The sequence below is a fragment of the Pteropus vampyrus genome, unplaced genomic scaffold (assembly GCF_000151845.1).
Source record: "Pteropus vampyrus isolate Shadow unplaced genomic scaffold, Pvam_2.0 Scaffold55, whole genome shotgun sequence".
Taxonomy (NCBI): Eukaryota; Metazoa; Chordata; class Mammalia; order Chiroptera; family Pteropodidae; genus Pteropus; species Pteropus vampyrus.
The window spans coordinates 2446687-2465013 of record NW_011888836.1 but is presented as its reverse complement, the minus strand read 5'-3'; the positions used below and the strand labels follow the sequence as shown (position 1 = coordinate 2465013).

The 18327-nt window shown below is 32.2% G+C and overlaps 1 protein-coding gene and 1 pseudogene across 5 annotated transcripts in view; one reads left to right on the top strand and one right to left on the bottom strand.

Annotated features, from left to right (window-relative positions):
• The first annotated feature begins 2979 nt into the window (after positions 1 to 2979).
• Positions 2980 to 3098, top strand: LOC111739951 (annotated as a pseudogene).
• Positions 3099 to 13713: 10615 nt separating this feature from the next.
• Positions 13714 to 18327, bottom strand: part of SS18 (SS18, nBAF chromatin remodeling complex subunit) — a 68274-nt gene continuing 63660 nt past the window's right edge. For 3 of the 5 annotated variants that reach the window (XM_011360405.2, XM_011360404.2, XM_023530798.1), the window contains exon 11: positions 14570 to 15449. In XM_011360405.2, the coding sequence (XP_011358707.1) occupies positions 15423 to 15449 (27 nt within the window). In that variant the 3' untranslated portion in view covers positions 14570 to 15422. Of the gene's footprint in view, positions 15450 to 18327 lie in introns of all 5 variants that reach the window. The other 2 variants (XM_011360407.2, XM_011360406.2) reach the window with 1 other exon arrangement.

The following is an 18327-nucleotide window of genomic DNA, read 5'->3' as shown; positions in this document are numbered from 1 at the left end:
AGGAGCTTCATCTAGTACAAGAGATACAAGGGCTTTACACTTGAACTTGGACATCCTCTAGTGACCATCTTTCATATCTCTCAGGGTTGCCCTGCCTAAAAAATGGGGCTAATTCAACTCGCCTACATAACTCACAGACAGACACGATGGGAAGATTAATTATTCAGGGTTCATTGAGTGCTTTCAATATGAAAAGCACGATGTATGTCACAAACAGAGGGCTGTGACTTCAGGGGAGAAAATAAACAGCAGGCACAGATGAACTTTTAAAAAACAAAGGCCCTATTCTCATGTAAATACTCAATAATAAAGGCTATAAAAAGAAAGCTGCAGAAAAATAAAATATAAACAGATTATTTTCCATGAGGAGTCAGCAGATTTTATCAAGTTAATAAATTATTACAATAGAGTATATAAAATCAAATTCATGCAGAATCAGACTAGAGAATATAATGTGTGGCTGCTGGGATTATCTGGTGGGAGAGATCTCATTGATTTTTGTATAGCATTGGATCTGGGAGATTTTAAATTAGGCAAGGAAGACAACCCAGTTTGGGTGGGAAAAGCTTAGAGGATCTCGAGGAAGAATACAGCCCAAAAATCATCTCTGGAGGTACAGTTATTTTTAACCTTTCAGACCTGAATGTCATAAAGAGAATTCTGAAAACTGAATGCAAAAAGGAAACATTTTAAGAACTTCAATATCCGTTTCTCATTGTTATGACCCTAGTATAGAATTAAAAAGGACAGGCAAAGTTTATTGACAATTAAATTGGGATTTGAGAAACATAAAATTGAGCTTGCTTTTTTTTTTTTTATTTTCAACAGTATCTGAGGAAACAAAGTTGGGTGAATTTTCTCTTGGACTGTAATTTGACTAAGAAAACCTTATACAAAATAAAGACCATAAGCATCAAATACAAAACATATTAGAGTCAAGTATACCAAATTTAAAAATCAATGGAGACATTATAAGAGCACTAAGGACTTTTAAAAAATGTGTCAGTTAGCTATTGCCAAAACAATGCTGCATAACAAACAACCATGAACACTAATGACACACAACAATAAGTACTTGTTTTCATGGTTCTATGAATCAGTTGGGGTGGTTCTGCTTCACATACAAGACTAGATCTGCTCCATGTGTCTCTCATTCTCCTTGAACCATTGAGATAGCCAAGGCATATTTACTTCATACCTCTATACTCAAAACTAAAACTTCCACCTCATTCTGGTAGTCAAAGCAAGAAATATTGCCAAGCTCGAAGTCAAGGAGCAGGGAAGTACACTCCATCCATGTCATGAGGATCCAGCAAAGATGTGAATGCAAGAAGGGTGAAGAAGTGAGCCCAAGAATTCAAATCACATTTTGTTTCAAAGTCACATACTAAAAAAACTCAGGAAAAATAGTCCAGAGACAGAGATCAAGATGAACCTGAGATACAGAAACACAAACTTTTAACAAAATATTTGTTATAATCATGTTTTAAATTTCCTTTTCATCTAAATATATATTTTCATTTATGAATATGTAATTCTAATAGCTGACACTAACTTATTCTCTTCTTACTGATAAAAAAAATCTAAGGCATTTTTCTTTTTAAACTTAAAGAACTTTATAATGGCTCTAGAATATGGAGAGCTTAGCTTCTTTGAGAAGCCTTCCCCACATACTGAAAGATTTGAGAGTGCCATTTCTGCAAATCACAAGTAAACTCTTAAAAAGGTTTCTACCAAGTTACTGCCTCCAACCATAGAGGTGAATTTCATATACATGCATTTTGAGAGTTTCAAACTAAATGAGGAATGAAGGCAGCAGCACCATGACTTCCATACCATCCTAATCAACTCAATAAACTCATCAGAGGCCCTCGGGAAGTTAACTATTAAACACACTTTGAATTCAACTACTCAGAGGATATTTTCCATGTGCAGTATCAACAGTCCTGGTGTAAGTTTTCATCTTTTATCACCAAGATTATTAAAAATAGTTTCTTAAAATATAACCTTAACTAATCAGATAGAAATATTGATAAAGCTCTGTGTAGGTAAAGAAATAAGCACTCTTCAACACTATTGCCTGAGGAGTAAATTTATGCAAATTTTTTGAAAGCCGTCTGGCAAAGTGTATCAGTTAGTTAACTGATATTAAAAATATACCTTTCGACCTAGTAATTCCGCTTCTAGGAATTTAAGATAATTAGCTAAGTACAAAAACTATACATAGAATGTTCATTGTTCCATTGTTTATAATAACAGAGAAATAGAATCTATTAAAATTCTCATCAATGGGGAATATGTTCAATAAGTAATGGTGCTTCTATACCACAGAATATTAGGTAGCTATGAAAAAAAGGAAAACTAATCATGTTAAAATACTCAAGATATATTATTGACTGAAAAGTGATAGGTTAAAGACCATAATATTATGTATAATATTTATGTATATATTTATATATACCTGTAAATTCCATATGTGCTTATGCATGTACCAGACTTTTAACAATGATTATATCTAAGAAGAAAGGGTTGTTCAGTGTAGTGGGGATATGGTTACTGTTGACTGGAAGCCTTACTAATAATATAAAAAGTCGATTAACACAGATTTTGTATGTCGTATGTATTGTATACTGTATTCCTATAATAAAGTCAGCTAGAGAAAATATTAAAATCATAAGAAAGAATACATTTATAGTATTTATTGAAAAAAAGTTCACATAAGTAACCCCACAGTTCAAACCCATGTTGTTCAAAGATCAACAATATTTTCAACATATGAATATAATAAACATATAATATTTCATAAGTATTGATAATTAGAAAAATGTAGCAAAACTGTTAGAAAGTAATGAAGTTTAAGTATTATTACCTTTGTTTATAACGTAATTAATTTAATTGTAAATTTACACAATTTTAATAATGGCTGGGTTTAGCAACTAGCTCATGAAATTCTTCAGAATTTAAAAATTGGCTCTCATGGTCTACGGCCATGCTACCCTGAACACACCCGATCTTGTCTGATCTCAGAAGCTAAGCAGGGTTGGGCCTGGTTAGTACTTGGATGGGAGACTATCTAGGAACAAAGGGTGCTGTAGGTGTAAAAAAAAAAAAAAAAAATTGGCTCTCATGAGCTGGCACAAGCTGGCTGCAGCATATCATTGGTCCAAAGTGCAGAGGTTTGAGCTGGGACATTGAGTGTATAGGTAGTAGTCAAACCAGAGATATTGATCAAATTCTACCGGGGAATATATATCTAATAAGGTAAGAGAAGGTAGTGAGGATGAAATCCTGGAGGAAACCTATATTTAAAGAGCAGGCAGTAAAAAGTGAGCATGGGGAGATGAGAAATAGCTAGTGAAGTAGAAATGGAGGCTGCAGAGGGATGTCGGAGGTGCCAAGGGAGACAAGCGACATGAGAAAGAGGAGGTTGTCAGCAGTATGAAACGATACCAAGGTGATCACAAGGAATGAAAACTATCCATTCATTTGTGAATTCACTTGTTCACTTGTTCAACATTTATTGAGAATTCATTTTTGCTAAGCGCTCTGGAGAAGTTAGAAATCTAGTGTATTTAAGTGGGACCTTTTAGCCTTACTCTAGGCTGAGGTGCAAAACACACTCAAAATAAGGTGCTAGCCCATATAATTACGGTTTGCTAAGGAAGCAGCTAAGACTTTTTCCCAATACCCATCTTAAGGGCATAAATGGAGCAGTTAAAGTGATGTGATAGATTAGATGAAATATAGTATATTTAGTTTAACCTAAGAGGTAGTATTTCTTCCTGGAGATAATTTTACATTTGAGTTTTCAAATATGAAGTGATATAATATGTATTATTCTTTTCAGCCTGAATTTTCTTACATCTTCCTTTCTTCGCTGTGGCAAACTTATTAATGCATCAGCCCAAATATGAGTGTACAGATCCCACAGATACTTACCAAGGAGCTCTTGCTATTTATTTTTCATAGGAGAAAAATTATTACTAATAATTACACATGCCAGTACAGAAGTCTATCACCCCTCATGTGAGGACTTTGGAAATGTTTAGAAGTCATGAAATGTTAGTAAAGGAAACAGGTTTAACAGGCAGCTTGATTGAAGATGGTTGAGTGAATATTATACAGTAAGGAAAGCTACTTGGAATGTAACATAATGTTTGGGGAGGGTAATACAGAGAAAGGGAGAAATACTGGGAAATAGAAGGAGCATTGTTAACGTAAAATGGGCATGCGGCCAAGGCTATGAGAGATGTGAAGAGGGAAAAGTCAAAGTAAGTTCATGATGGGAATATCATTATATGTACCATATAGTCGGCTAGATTGGTGAAGGAGCAAAATAACACATGTTTTCCTAGCAAACTGTAGAATTCTAATAGTTTAGCTCTGGGCACAGAATAGAGGATAACAGAGACCAAAATAAAGAGAAGAATGTTGTCATTAATGTCATCATTCATCCATCTGCATTCCCACAAAAATATACTCCCCCAAGGAGACTATTTTTTTTGGCAAGGGGAAACAAGACAAAGTTAGCTATGCTTACTATTTTATAACCACAAAATAATTGCAATGCTATAATTCATTAATAAATCACCAGTACGACCAGGCAAACCTCCCCTGGCCTATTTAAATATGAAATATATTCTTCTATTACATAGCTTAATTGTAGACATTCATATAGGTTCATTATCTCTTATCTGAAACTTCTAGGACCAGATGTATGCGTATACATACAAGATGTGACATGGCACCTCCAGGGGAATCTGAGTCAGATAAAGACAGACTATAAATAATTTCACCATAGGTCATGCCAGATTTTGCAACCAGATGACCTCAGGATGGGTCAGGATTACGGATCTGTGTTGTCTCTGACTTTTACCTCTAACCCATCTGTTTTATTACTTCATTTATCATATATAAATCCTAAATTTCTGCATACATCCTAATTTGTAACCAACATTCCTCATATACTTTCTTTCAACCAATATTTATGGAACTCATTACATATTAGGCATTAATCTAGACATTGAGTGACCAGCAGTAGACAAAAATGAAGTCCCTGCCTTCAGGGAGCTGACAATGTCTCCCTTTGGGTCATGAAGAAATTCATAAATGAGCTACAGGTGATTAAAGAATTGATTCCTAAATCTAGCCATGTCTCCTTAAAAGGCCAGAAACCACATTTTATGTTACACCTATTTATATTATTTGATATTAATATAAAATGTAAGAAGTTCATAGTCAGGCTTGCTATATAGCTCTTTTATGGTACACTTTTAACAAAATTTGGAATACACAGCACATTTATAGTAATACCCTTCTTTCTCTTCCTAAAACTGCTTGTGTCAATATTTTATATTTGGTCAATTTATTGCTTTTATTTAAAAACAGATTTGGTTCTTTTTGGTGATCCTCTGCTTTTTTGTTGTTAATTTATGCTATTTTCTTTATTAGTCTCTTCTAAATCGTTCCTTATATTGCCTTATCTGCATTTAATTTTGTATTCTTCATCTGTATTACTGAGGTAAGTCAATCTTCCATCTTTTTCATTTTTATATAAATGCATTTAAGGCTATTAACTTCTAAGAACTGTTATATCAGCATCTCACAAGTTTTGATTTGAGAACTTTTATTGTAGCTCAGTTCTAATTTTTTAAATTTCCACTGTGATTTTCTCTTTAACCACAAGTTGTTTATTACTTTTTTAAAGTTCTCAGTACATGTACTGCTGTTAGAGAAAGTGATTTATACAGATTCTTTAAAATATGATCAGACTTTTGTAAATTAGTACAAGGTCTGTACTTGAAAGAATGTATGCTGTCAGGTATAGGATTCTATTTTTATCTATAACATTTTCTGCTTGCAACCAACATAGTAGCACATAGTAGCTAGTGATCAGCTGTGGCTACTAAGTACTTGAAATGTGACTAGTGATGTACTGTGAAGTACAAACTAGATTTCTAAGACTTACTATGAAAAAAGAATGTAAAATGTCTCATAAATTTTTACATATGTTGAAATAGCATTTTGGATATAGTGGGTTAAAATATATTGAAATAGTTCTGTTTCTACATTTTTAATGTAGCTACTAGAAATTTTTAAATCACATATGGGGATGATATTATACTTTCATTGGATAGAACAGTTCTGTACTCTTACTGTTGTCTATTTGAGCCAAGTTTCTGCTATCAGTAGATTAAAATTTTTCTGCTATGGCTTTGGAGTTTTACATTTTTGCTTGTAATGCTGTTTTTGCTTTCTATATACTAGTTATGTCTTAAATGATGTTTCTGTTTTATTTAGGATCCTTCTTTATTCCTATTAATGTTTTGTCTTTAAATTCTACCTTAGCACACCTGTATCTACTTCTTTTCTTAATTTTTTAGTAGTCTCTTAATAAGAATATAGTTTTCTCCCAATTTGTCTTTTAATAAATAAGCTTAACCTGTTTATTGTAACTACTGATATATTTAGCTTTCTCTATCATTTTCTTTTGTGATTTGTTACTTCTCTTCCTTCATTCCTTCCCTCCATTGGATTTGTACATTTTCTGGTTTTTTTGCCTCCCTTTTTCCTCTCCCTCCCTCTTTTCTGGCTATATATTTATAAACTGCATATTTGTTTTAATGTTGACTCTTAGATTTCTTATACTTTTAACATTACTCTTACAACCTTGCCTGAATTTTTTTTTTCAAAAAAGTCAAGCTTTTTAGTCTATTCTGAGCATGAAAGTCCCTTAGCATGCTTTATCAATTCATTCATCATGATTCCTATCTTTTATCTCACTATTGTTATCAGCTACCTATTTATAACAAAAATTCAAAAACCAGTGACATATAATAAACATTTAGCTTATGGATCTGCAGAGCCTAGATCACCTGGGCTATACTTGCTTATGCATCTGTGGTCAGCTGGCTGGTTGGCTATCGTCTACTGATCTTGGTTGGAAGTTGGCCAGTGTCAATTGTTCTGATTTGGTTTTGCTCATGTGTCTCACATCCCTTCAGGTTAGTCTGGGCAGATTTCCATGGCAAACACTGAGGCAGAGTAGAAGCAGAACTACACCAGTGCTTTTACAAGATCCTATATGAATCACATCTGCTAATATCCCACTGGCCAAGGCAATTACATAGCCAAACTCAGAATCAAAGGACAGGAAAACTAACTCTGCCTCTTTAGTGAGAGGAACTGCAAAATCACATGGCAAAGGGGCAGGAACTCAGAAAGGAGTAAAGAATTGAGGTCATGAATGCAGTCAACCTATCACGTTTAACTTTACCTTTTCTTTGCACCCAGAAAAGATGTTACCTATTAATAATTTTGACGAATATTATGTAACCTCTATTCTTTTCTGCATCCTACACCTTTTTCTGAATTATTTTCATTTTTATTGAAGTACATCTTCAATGGATGATAAACTCTTGGTCTTTGTAAGCCTAAAAATTTTTTACTTTTCCCTCACTATAGAATTATATTTAGCTGTTTTAACACTTTGATTGACTTATTTTCCCTCAGTACCTGAATCCTATCTTTTTTGATTGCAGAAAATTGTCTAAATTTTACTTCTTTATAAGTAATATACTTTTTCTCTCGTGTAAATTTTTTTTTCTTTCTAAACACTATAATAATGTATCCGACCATGGATTCATTTTTCTTTGCCCTGACTGGACTTAGGGTAAGTCCAATCTTACTTACAATCTGAGTAGTCATAGATTCAACTGTGGAAAACTATCAGCTTTTATTTTATTTTTTTAATGTATTGCTTTCCTACCAATCCTTCATTCCCTTCTTCTGGAGATACCTTATTAAAATTTCGCATTCGCTTCTATATAATTTTTTTAACCCTTTGTTTCTTTGTGCTCTAATATGAGACAATTTCTCAGACTATCTAATTTACAAATTTCCTCTTCAACTGTGTCTACAGTTTACACTAATTGAGCTTATTTTAATATTTTTCTTGTAAGATTTGTTTTTATAATTTTAGTGCTAATTGTTTTATAATTTCATTATCTACTTGAGGATATATGAGTAAATTTATTTCCTTGTGCAGTCTTAACATTAATATTTTAAATTATCAGACTGTTCCATAAAATTAATTTTATGTGGTCAGAATACATGTTCTGTTAAGTGTTTTTCCTGATGTGTTTTGCAAATTTAGTTCAAAGGCTTATTAAAAGTAGGAGGTTTTACTTGACTGTTTTTTCTCTTCTCCACCCTTCTTTCTTCCTTTTGCACTTCCACTTGTGCCCCTGGACCCTTACACCAAATCCAGAACCAAATCTTTTGAGAACTTCTTCCCTACAATGACTATTTTAGGAATACTTTAGACCTATAATTACCAAGTTACAGAATACCTTGGTTCAACTCTAGATCAAGAGGCTAAATATGTATTTTTTAGCATTATGCTCAGCTTCCTCAAAACAAGATCTTAGGTAATGGTCAGCAGCAAGCTTTATAAAGCCTTGTGTGTGTTTTATAAGAGGGAATAGTGGGTGAAGAGTCACGCTGTAGCCCTGATTTCAAGTAGTAAATCTGGCTCCAATATCCGATCCTTCGTAATATTTTTAGTTTCTATTACTTTGTAGGAGCCAATTTCTTAAGAACTAATACTATCTTCTCTACTTGGAACTCAAGAGACCCATGGTTTCAGCCTCACTCACCAATTTACATTTTTGCTCCATTTTTGCTCCATAGTTATGCTCACCTTGTTTGAGCCTGGCTATCTTTGGTTTGGTTTACTTGTTTTATCTAATAGTAGTAGTATGTGCTTGAAGAGGGTACATCAAAGCATGAAATACTGCCTTCTTGACCAGAAGTCTACATGGAGTGTTCACACACACACACACACAGACAAACCAAAAACAAAAAAAACCTGAAACTATACACATTCTTCCTGGCTTTAAGTGACTGACCTTCTTGTTCACTGTTTCCAAAGAAATTTTTAAGTCCGAATGACATATTTTAGTGATATCCATGATTAATATAAACTGTTATCTTCCAACACACTATGGCACATTATGGTGCAAAGCCATTTATTGATCAGAACATTTAGGTAGATTTTATTTCAAAGAACCAAAGAGTTAAGTGCCACTGATTTGCAGCTTGGAATTCAATTCCTTATGAAATCCAGTTGTAACTTATTAAAACTCAAAATGCTTTTGGGGGAGGGGTATGGAGGATGAATGATTTTCAGAATAGCCTGAGAGTTGTGAATAAAGAAAAACATTGCTGTGTTTATTTAGAGAGTATTACCCCTTGGAGCCAGCATTTGCACTAATGCATTTTACATTAGCGTGCCGCATCAGGAAATCCTGACTTTTTGGTGCCAAGGGGGTAATTAATATCAGTTCATGTTTTCAAAATGGTTGTGTTTATGTGGGAATGAGGACTGAGCACTAACATGTAGAGCCTGAAGTATGAAAGCTTGCTGCGAAGCGAGATCTTGGGAAAGAATGGAATACTGAAATTACTGAACAGGAAATAGGACTTCTATGGATAGAATGATATTAGTACTGAAAAGAAGCCACAGCCACACTTTCTTGCTCTTAATTTACTAAGCATTAACAGAAATAATTCCCTAGTATAGTCATATTGATAGAAGATAAAATCTTTGATAGCTCTAAACAGTATTTTGAACCACTGATATCAGGAGTCCTAAAAAGTTTTTTAAAAATTGATGATGTGCATTAAATACTATATGAAAAACAATCATTATTCCAAAATACCCTTCCCTAGCTAATATAGTTATACCTCTTGTAGATATAAAATTCTTTATAGTTCCCTAAGCTGAATAAGAAGAGCTACTATAGGTGTAAAATCAAAATGCTTTTAGTACATCTTTTTTCCAGAAGAAAAGTTGGCAAGGAAACTATAATCAAAGTACACAGTTCATATGGTGAAAGTCAGAAAACTTTATGGAAAAAGCAAGCAGTAGAGAAAAAACTCCAAAGAACAAAATTAAGTTAAAACCTAAGAGATTTTATGAAGTCCTATCTAAGTCTAAAAATAAGGACTTAGAAAACATTCTATTTATAAAACCTTTAACTGTACAAATATCAAAAAGATGGTAACTTTTAAGTATATTTTTACCAATATTTCAAATTAAATCTATTGCTACTAAATACAGCATCCAATTCATGCAAGTAATGGAAAGTGAGGACGATCTTAAAGGAAATATAAAGAATTTTGTCCTACTTCATTAGTCAGAAATATGAACTAAATGATTAAGTACGTCACACACACAATCTATCATTCCTAAACACTATGATTCCACACAGAATATGAAATGACACTTCACTACATGACCCTAACAGTAAAGTCTAGGCTTTGCTGCTATAACAAAGACCTTAATAAAATAGAAGTATTATTTCTCTCATGTCAAAGTCCAAGCTGATAGGGGAGTAGAAGAGTGGGTTTCATGAGGCCATTCAGGAGACTTTTGATTCTGTCTAGTTGTACTGCCATTCTCTAGCGTATTTCTCCACCTGTAAAGCCAAAGCTCACCAATAATATGTCATGTTACAGCCATTGGGAAACAGAAAACAGAAAATGGAGCACACTTTTAAGGATGTGATTTAGCAGCTGCATACATCACTCCAGCTCACAGCCTGCTGGCTGAACCTGAAGTCACACAACTAAACCTCACTGCAAAGAAGGATGTTAAATGGAGTCACTAGGTAGGTAATGTGCTCACTCAAAACTTGGGGATTATTTTTAAGAGAGAATAATATTTGGAAATAATCAGTATTCCCTAAGAGATTAAAAATGATAAAAACCTCTCAGAATATTCAGAATTGTTTTATTCATCTATTTTAACTTCAAGTAATTATTTTTGTACTGTTTCATGAGAAACAGTACATTAAAATATATTATCATAGCTAAAGATTACAGCCTAAACATAAATGCATCACTCATATATCTAACTTCTTAAATTATGGCTCCCTAACAGGAAAAAGATAAAATTAAACAAACGAACAAACAAAAAAAAACCATGCACATTTATCCACATATATCCATAATTATATAACACACACATGCACTTATATATGCATGTATATATGTATGTATGTATGTATGTGTATTTGTGTGTGTATATCCCTCTCTCATTCTCAAGTTTCCCAAATTGAGCAATAAATTACACGATCGCTCTATTTATAGGTCTTTATTGCATTAATGAAAATTATACTACATTGTCTATTTCTGAAACTTAGCGTTTTAAACAATAAAAAAAATTTGGTATTGATTTAATTTTGTGGTAGTAATCAAAACAAGATACACTGGGGCAGCTATTAAGATAATTAAAAGGGAACAAAAAATTAAAAGGGAACAAAAAATTACTTTAAAACTTAAAGTAAAAACCTCCAAGATGTTCTAGTCATTTTATATAAAAACACATTTCAGTAATTCTCTATTAAGAAGCCAGTCATTGTTTATACCCTGGCAGTTAACTCTTATCTAATAAAAAACACCTTGCTAAAAGGAAAAAAACAAAACTTTATGCCAATTATATGAAGGTATACTTACAAGAATATAACTAGTCTTTGAAATAGCATAAATCCAACATGCCTCAACTATAATTAATCTTTTATATAAACAGAATAAGGTGACATCTCACATCATTAGTTTATTCAATAAATGTGAAACTGTTTATCCAAAGAACAGAGTTAATACTCTATACTATGTACAACAAATTTTAGAACAGAAATAAATATGAGAATATTTTTAAACATTTGGAAGTTAGTAACCTTGCAACAAGCTATGAAATTAACTATATAAAATCTTAAAATTTTAATACAGTGAAATACATCTTAGCCAAAGTTAAAAAATAATGAACAGACTGAAGAGATGTGCAATAAAATAGATAATAAAGATTAATGTGTATATAAAGAAAACCATACATAATTATACATATATTTGTGTATATGTCTTTATATTATTTCCTCTATTGCTTACACAACATCCCAATAGAAAAATGGACAAAGGCATTTCAGAGGAAAAAATAATAGAGTGTCATTAAGCTTTTCAAAAGATGCTCAAACTTATAAATAAATCAAATGTAATTCAAATTAAATTCTGAGATAGCATGTTTTTAAAAGCCTACTAGAATTGCAAAAATTAACATGACTAATGATAGGGTGTTGACAAGAATATAACATTTAGGGGGACATTTTTTAAAAATGTACATAGCCTTACACGTAACAAATTAGAAATTTCCTGTATAGACATACACTAATGAGCATACCAAAATAAAATCTCGCCAAATAGCTTATGAAAGCTTTATCTTTGCAGTAGTAAAAAAATTAGGAATACAAGAATATAGAGCATTTAGGATATTTCTAAGTTTGGGAAAAAAAAAGAAGTTGCACAAAATAGTATTGCTAGTGTAATTCAAAAGACAAAGCAATAAATATATGTTGGCTTATATGTGCAAAATAGAGTTAGAAGAAATTTAACAACCCTTTTAATAACTGTCATTTTAAGAGATGAAATTATGGAGAATGTTCCCTTTCTGTATAATCTATTTTTGCCAATGTCTTAATTATTTAACAGGAATGACTATTTAAAATGAAAGAATAGGCAGTGATTTATTTATACAATTTCTGAGATGGTTTTTAATTCACTGTTAACACTGAAAATACAAAATCTGAGACACAGGAAGAACCTTTGAGTATCAAGGGTTCTTTAAAAGAGTACTTGTCTTTTAGAGATACTTACAGAATAATTAAAGGACATAGTGTATGCTTCAATTTGTAGGTCAGTGTATATACAACACAAGATTGGCCACGAGTTGCTAAGTGGATAAGTTTGGTTACTGGTACATGGCTTACTATATATACCATTCTCTCCACTTTTGTATATATTGGAAAACTCCATTAAAAATTAAAAATGAAACCAAAACCGAGTCACAACTCTATAAAATTATACTAACATATTCTCGAACAACTGAACTAGCACAGTTAAATATTTTTAAATATTGATCAATAATCATCCTGCAGTTTTCCTAGTAATATTTTGCTTCTGGAATTTTATGGTATGTTATGACATATTTCTTTATTATAATAATATACATTTTAACAAAAAAAACCTTCAGCTTTACAATATATATTGTCTATATGGGAATGTAAAACTTGGTAGAAAGTTACTGGTAAAATTCTTCTTACTAAGTATCAAAGGAGTAAGGTAATTTTTGTCATCACCAATTAAAAACTTTTACGAAATAAGACTGTTATAAAACAATTAAACCCTGCAAATGCACTAGTCTCCAGGAAGAAAGTCCTGGAGGAAATTCTGCTTATTAAAATTGCAATTTTAGTTTCCATTAAAAAGAGAATAAGACAACAGAAGATGGGCTGGCAAGACAAATTATTTCTTAATGTCAGTTGAGCTTATTTCAAATGAGATAACGTATCTACACCAGGTTGGGTTCAGTACAATTTTGTCTCCTCAACTCATTTATCTAATTCAGTCATCTTGATTATAGCCTCATGGACTTCATTTTGAGAGAAAGAACTCTGTAACAAACAACCCACACAACATGCTGATTACTGAACAGTTAATTCTAATTAACTTGGGCATGGCAAGAGAATTTTGATAAAGTCCTAGAATACAAATATAGTCTGCTTATACTGGACTAACTCATATAAAAAACCCACAGCATAGTCTCCAGACAAAACAAGAGAGTCAAAGAGATCTAATTTAAAGAAACAAATGAGAAAATTTAAATCACAAATAATTTATTCTTCTGTTAGAGTTGATACAGTTTTAAATAGCAACAAAGTACACAAGTGGTGGAAAATTGGCACAGAACCTATAAGCATTTCAATCTCAATAAGGCTGTTCATGCTTTATCTGTTCAAACTTGATGTCCATTTTCTACTGAACAAGTTGGGAAAAAAACCTATTCTGACCTTAAAACACACATACTCTCATACACACACAGAGACACACTGAAATTCCTCCTTTTGATTACAGGATGTTAAGAACAGTTATGTTTTGCTTATTCAAATTAATGGTACCCCTTCTGCTTTGTTTCCAGTTAGAAGTGGGAAAAACCAATTCAATTATAAATAGGCAACTGTGATGAAAAAAACAACTTACCTTTGGGCTAGATGTTTTCAGATTATGCTTAAATAATTGTGGTTATAAACTTCTCAATGCATGATTTTCTGCCCAATGCAATATCCCTGAATTAAGCTAAAATAATCAGGCACAGGACAGTCTCAAATATGATTAAATATGCTAATAAACAAAGTGATTTAGACTGTTATCTCTATGCTTTTAATACAAATCATAATAAACTTTGTCAATAAGCATTTTCCTAAACATCTGTGTTACATTTAACAACATAAAAAAAGGGAAAAACTTAAGTGTCCCTTTATAAATGTTATTATTTCCAGTTAAGAAAGTTGAAATAAAGGTTTCTAAGTCTCCTGAACTATTCTATTATATAAACCAATTAACCTTCTATTGTTAAAAAGTAAAGCTACTGGATCAATGTTGACTTCTTTGATATCATTTATAAAATGCTCTGAAATCACTTACCAAGTTCCCTGATTACTCAAACAAGGTAAAATTAACACTTCCATTTTCAGTTTATTGCTATTTTAGGAGAGCATTACCATTTCATTTACATGAAACTGTTACCAAGATTCTTCAAATCCAACATGAAGTAATTCTTATTGCCTCGCATTTTAAAATTTTATTATAAATGATCTTTATAAAAAGGTTATAATCCACAAAACTGGAAAGCTTTAAAAAAATGTCATTTTACTCAAAACTGTATCACAGTGCCCTTGATTATCTGACAGATAAAAGGGATCTTAATTTTCTCTTAAGAACATTAACAGTGGACATATGGTCTTCTCCCTCACCTTTATCTTTATAGTACACCATACTGAAACCAACACAATCAAGCATCCACCATGCTACAATCCACATTAAGAGAGGAATTATGATTCTGTCCAATGCGTAGTGTACCGCCTTGCATATTTACCACATGAAATAAACATAATATACAAAATATTGCTGCTGTAAAAAGTGTACATTTCCCTCTTCCCCTTACAAAAGAATCTGTGGAAAAGTATTAAATTCCCTTAACCTTCATAAACATACAAAGCTGTTCACACCTTTCAGTCTGTAACAGTCCATTTGAAATAGTTCCGAAATCATTGCAAATCGGTTATGTCGTATTTTCTGTCCAATGTTGCCATCTAGAGTAGAAATGTGAAATTAAGAGTATTTTTGAGCTACTAAGCCTGTTACAACTAAGCCACAAAGGCTGCTTATGGATGAAACAGCCACTTATCCACAAGGTTTTTCCAAAAACTAGATGGAATGGAAGGATCTCTTCACAAGGAGGTGTCCACAGTGCTGAGGTGACAATATGGCTGCTAATAGATACTGGCTATTGGAATGTAAGTACTTTTTCACTGCTGGTAATTTCCATACTGTCCCTAAAAGACAAAATTTTTAAATATGATTATATAATAGTTTGATCACAATAGTTTGACACAAGAAATTACAAATAAATCTTAACATTGCTGTGCTACAAAAGCAACTGCATCTACAACAAACAAAAATTTTTATGTATACAGTATGTCTGTAATATCTTCTGATATTACATTCAATTGCAAATGGATTTCAGAGTCTTTGAGGATAGAACAGTACCTATTACGTAGTGGAAAATTTTAATGTTTTGTAAATTTTGTTGAACTGAACAAGAATGAATGAGAAGTTCATGTAGTATATATTAGTACATAAATTTATGCTAGTATAACAACTTTGTGACTATTTAGCTTAGTATAGCTACTACTATGAATTAACATCAAGGGTATGTGGGATACATGGCAAAGATGGAAAGATATCTGGGAGATAAAGGGAAAAGATCTTTCTATCCATACTAAAGAATTTGGGCCTTTTCCTGAGGCCAATAAAGTGTCAGGAGAGGTATTCAGACAGGCAGAGGGTACATAAAATCAAGGGAAATTGTTTGTCTTGCTTTTAATAAAGTAGACTTAAAAGCCTATAGGCTGACAGGACAGGAAAGAAAAAGAGTACAGATATCAAAGAGGTGATGAAGTAGCAAAATTCTACAAGGGAGGTAAATAATGTCTAGTATACAGCTGTTAAGTTTCACTTTTGGGAAAGAGAAGGAACAGCTTTTCCTCTAAAACAGAAGAAAAAAGGTAGAAAAACATATTAGAAACTATATAACAAAACTTTCTTAAATATTTTAAAAATAGATGCTCATTAAAGCACCTATTTTCCAAAAACAGTACTCATTAGAAAGCATATAATCAGGTAATTGTTTCCTTTGGTTAAATTTCCCCCTCTAAATCACTTTATTTTATTTCAACAAAGTATTCTAAAGTTGAAATACCCCTGTACCATAGGAAATATTAGTACCCTAAAAGTTTAAATTTCCATAGAAGTTGATATACTTGAAAATTTGCTGAATGCCATGATATATCTAATGGATTCATTAATGCACTAAAGATAGAACAAAGATATTTTAGAAATATTAATGTACTTTATAATCAGCAAAATTTAAAGTCAATGCTCATCTTAAAATAATGGTGGGAGAATATCAAATCTAGGATTTGCCTTAAAATACTCTGAAAAGAAAAATAATTAGTGTGGGAAATATGTAAAACAGCATTGGCAAAATGTTGATAATTGTTGATGTTGGTTGGTGGGCATATAGCAATTCATATGATACTCTTCTTTTTTTGTATTTGTTCAAAGATTCCTATAATATAACATTTAAAATAAGAAATATAAGTCAATGCTTAGCATACAGGAACTTATTATTCAAGTGTTAGATGACCTAAATACTAAAGCTGTTTAGGTCCTGAGTCTATTGTTAACTTTCTATTTCAGTCTAACAAAGCTTGAGACTCAGTTTCTTTATCTATAAGATGGGACTGTATGTAACATTGCCATTTCTGGATCTCAATTTCCTTTCCATTCATGGCTACATTAATTCTCATCTCTTTCGTTTCTTAGGACTGAATAAAAAGAGGACATGAAAAAGGGCTTTTAAAAATTATTTTAAAAAGTATATTTAAGCAAATCTCAATTCTGGAAGGAAATGCTCCCCTAATGAATGCATATAATGTGATATTAATGATGAGAGTGAGTTGTACATATTATGAATAATATGAAAGCAGAAGAGAGGTTAAAAACTGCTGTACTTTATAAGTTATAATTTACCTACTATATTATAAATTACTTGAGGGGAGAGACTAGGTCTTATCTATCTTTATGGCCCAGATATTGAAGAATGCTTGACACATAAGACTTCTTCAATAATGTATGCCAAATATTATATTCAAGCAATTATAAACATTCATTGAGCAAATATTATGTTAATCACCATAATAAATTTAAAAAACGGAGGGTAAGACTTATAAATAAAGGACAATTACAGAACAAAAGTTCTATAAGAGTTCAGTAAAGAAAAGGTAATTACAAAAATATTTCAGAGAATGTGGGAGCCTTAAAAGAATAGTAAAATTTAAGTAGTAGAGAAAAGAAAAAGTGGCAATTCAAATAGAAGGAATAGCTAAAGTAAAGGCATGGAGAAAAAAATCAGTATAGAATGCTTCGGGAAGTGGACAATACAAGAGAATAATATAGAATAATGAGGAGTAGAAGATATTACTTGTTTGGTAACAGAGAGCTTGAAGTAACTGAAATAAGAAGTTGGCTCATATTAACAGTAGCTAACTCTTAATATATCTCAATTAACTAAGATCTCACCATGTGTCAGACACTGTAATAAGTGCTTTGTGTCCATCTTTAACCTATAGAGCAAATATTACTTCCATTTTATATAAATGGAGTTGAGACACTGAGAATTTGAGTAATTTGGTCCACACTTGATCACAATGCTAGGACCAAATCAAATCACAGCAAGCCCCAAAAAGAATACTGTACATTTGCAACCACTGGCAAATTCCAGGGTTAAAAAACAGCATGGGTTTTAGAGCAAACAATTTCTACTAATAATTCCATCACTTAATAGCTTCTTGTCCTTGAGCAAGTTACCTAACCTTCGTTTCTCAATTTTCACATCTAACTAGCGAGGGTAATTATAACCCCTACCTCAAAAAGTTATTCATGAAGAAAAATAGGAAAATGCGCTGCAAACTACTCAAGTACTCATTGATATTACCAGAGGCAGCATGGTTTAATGAATCAGGCTCTAGTTACTAGAGATTCTAGTCACTCAGAATTTGCCATCCAGTTCTACCAATTTGTAGCTCTGGTCATCTTAGGTAAATCACTACAACTTTCTAAGCCTCAGCTTCTCTCTCTCTCTGCTTCTTT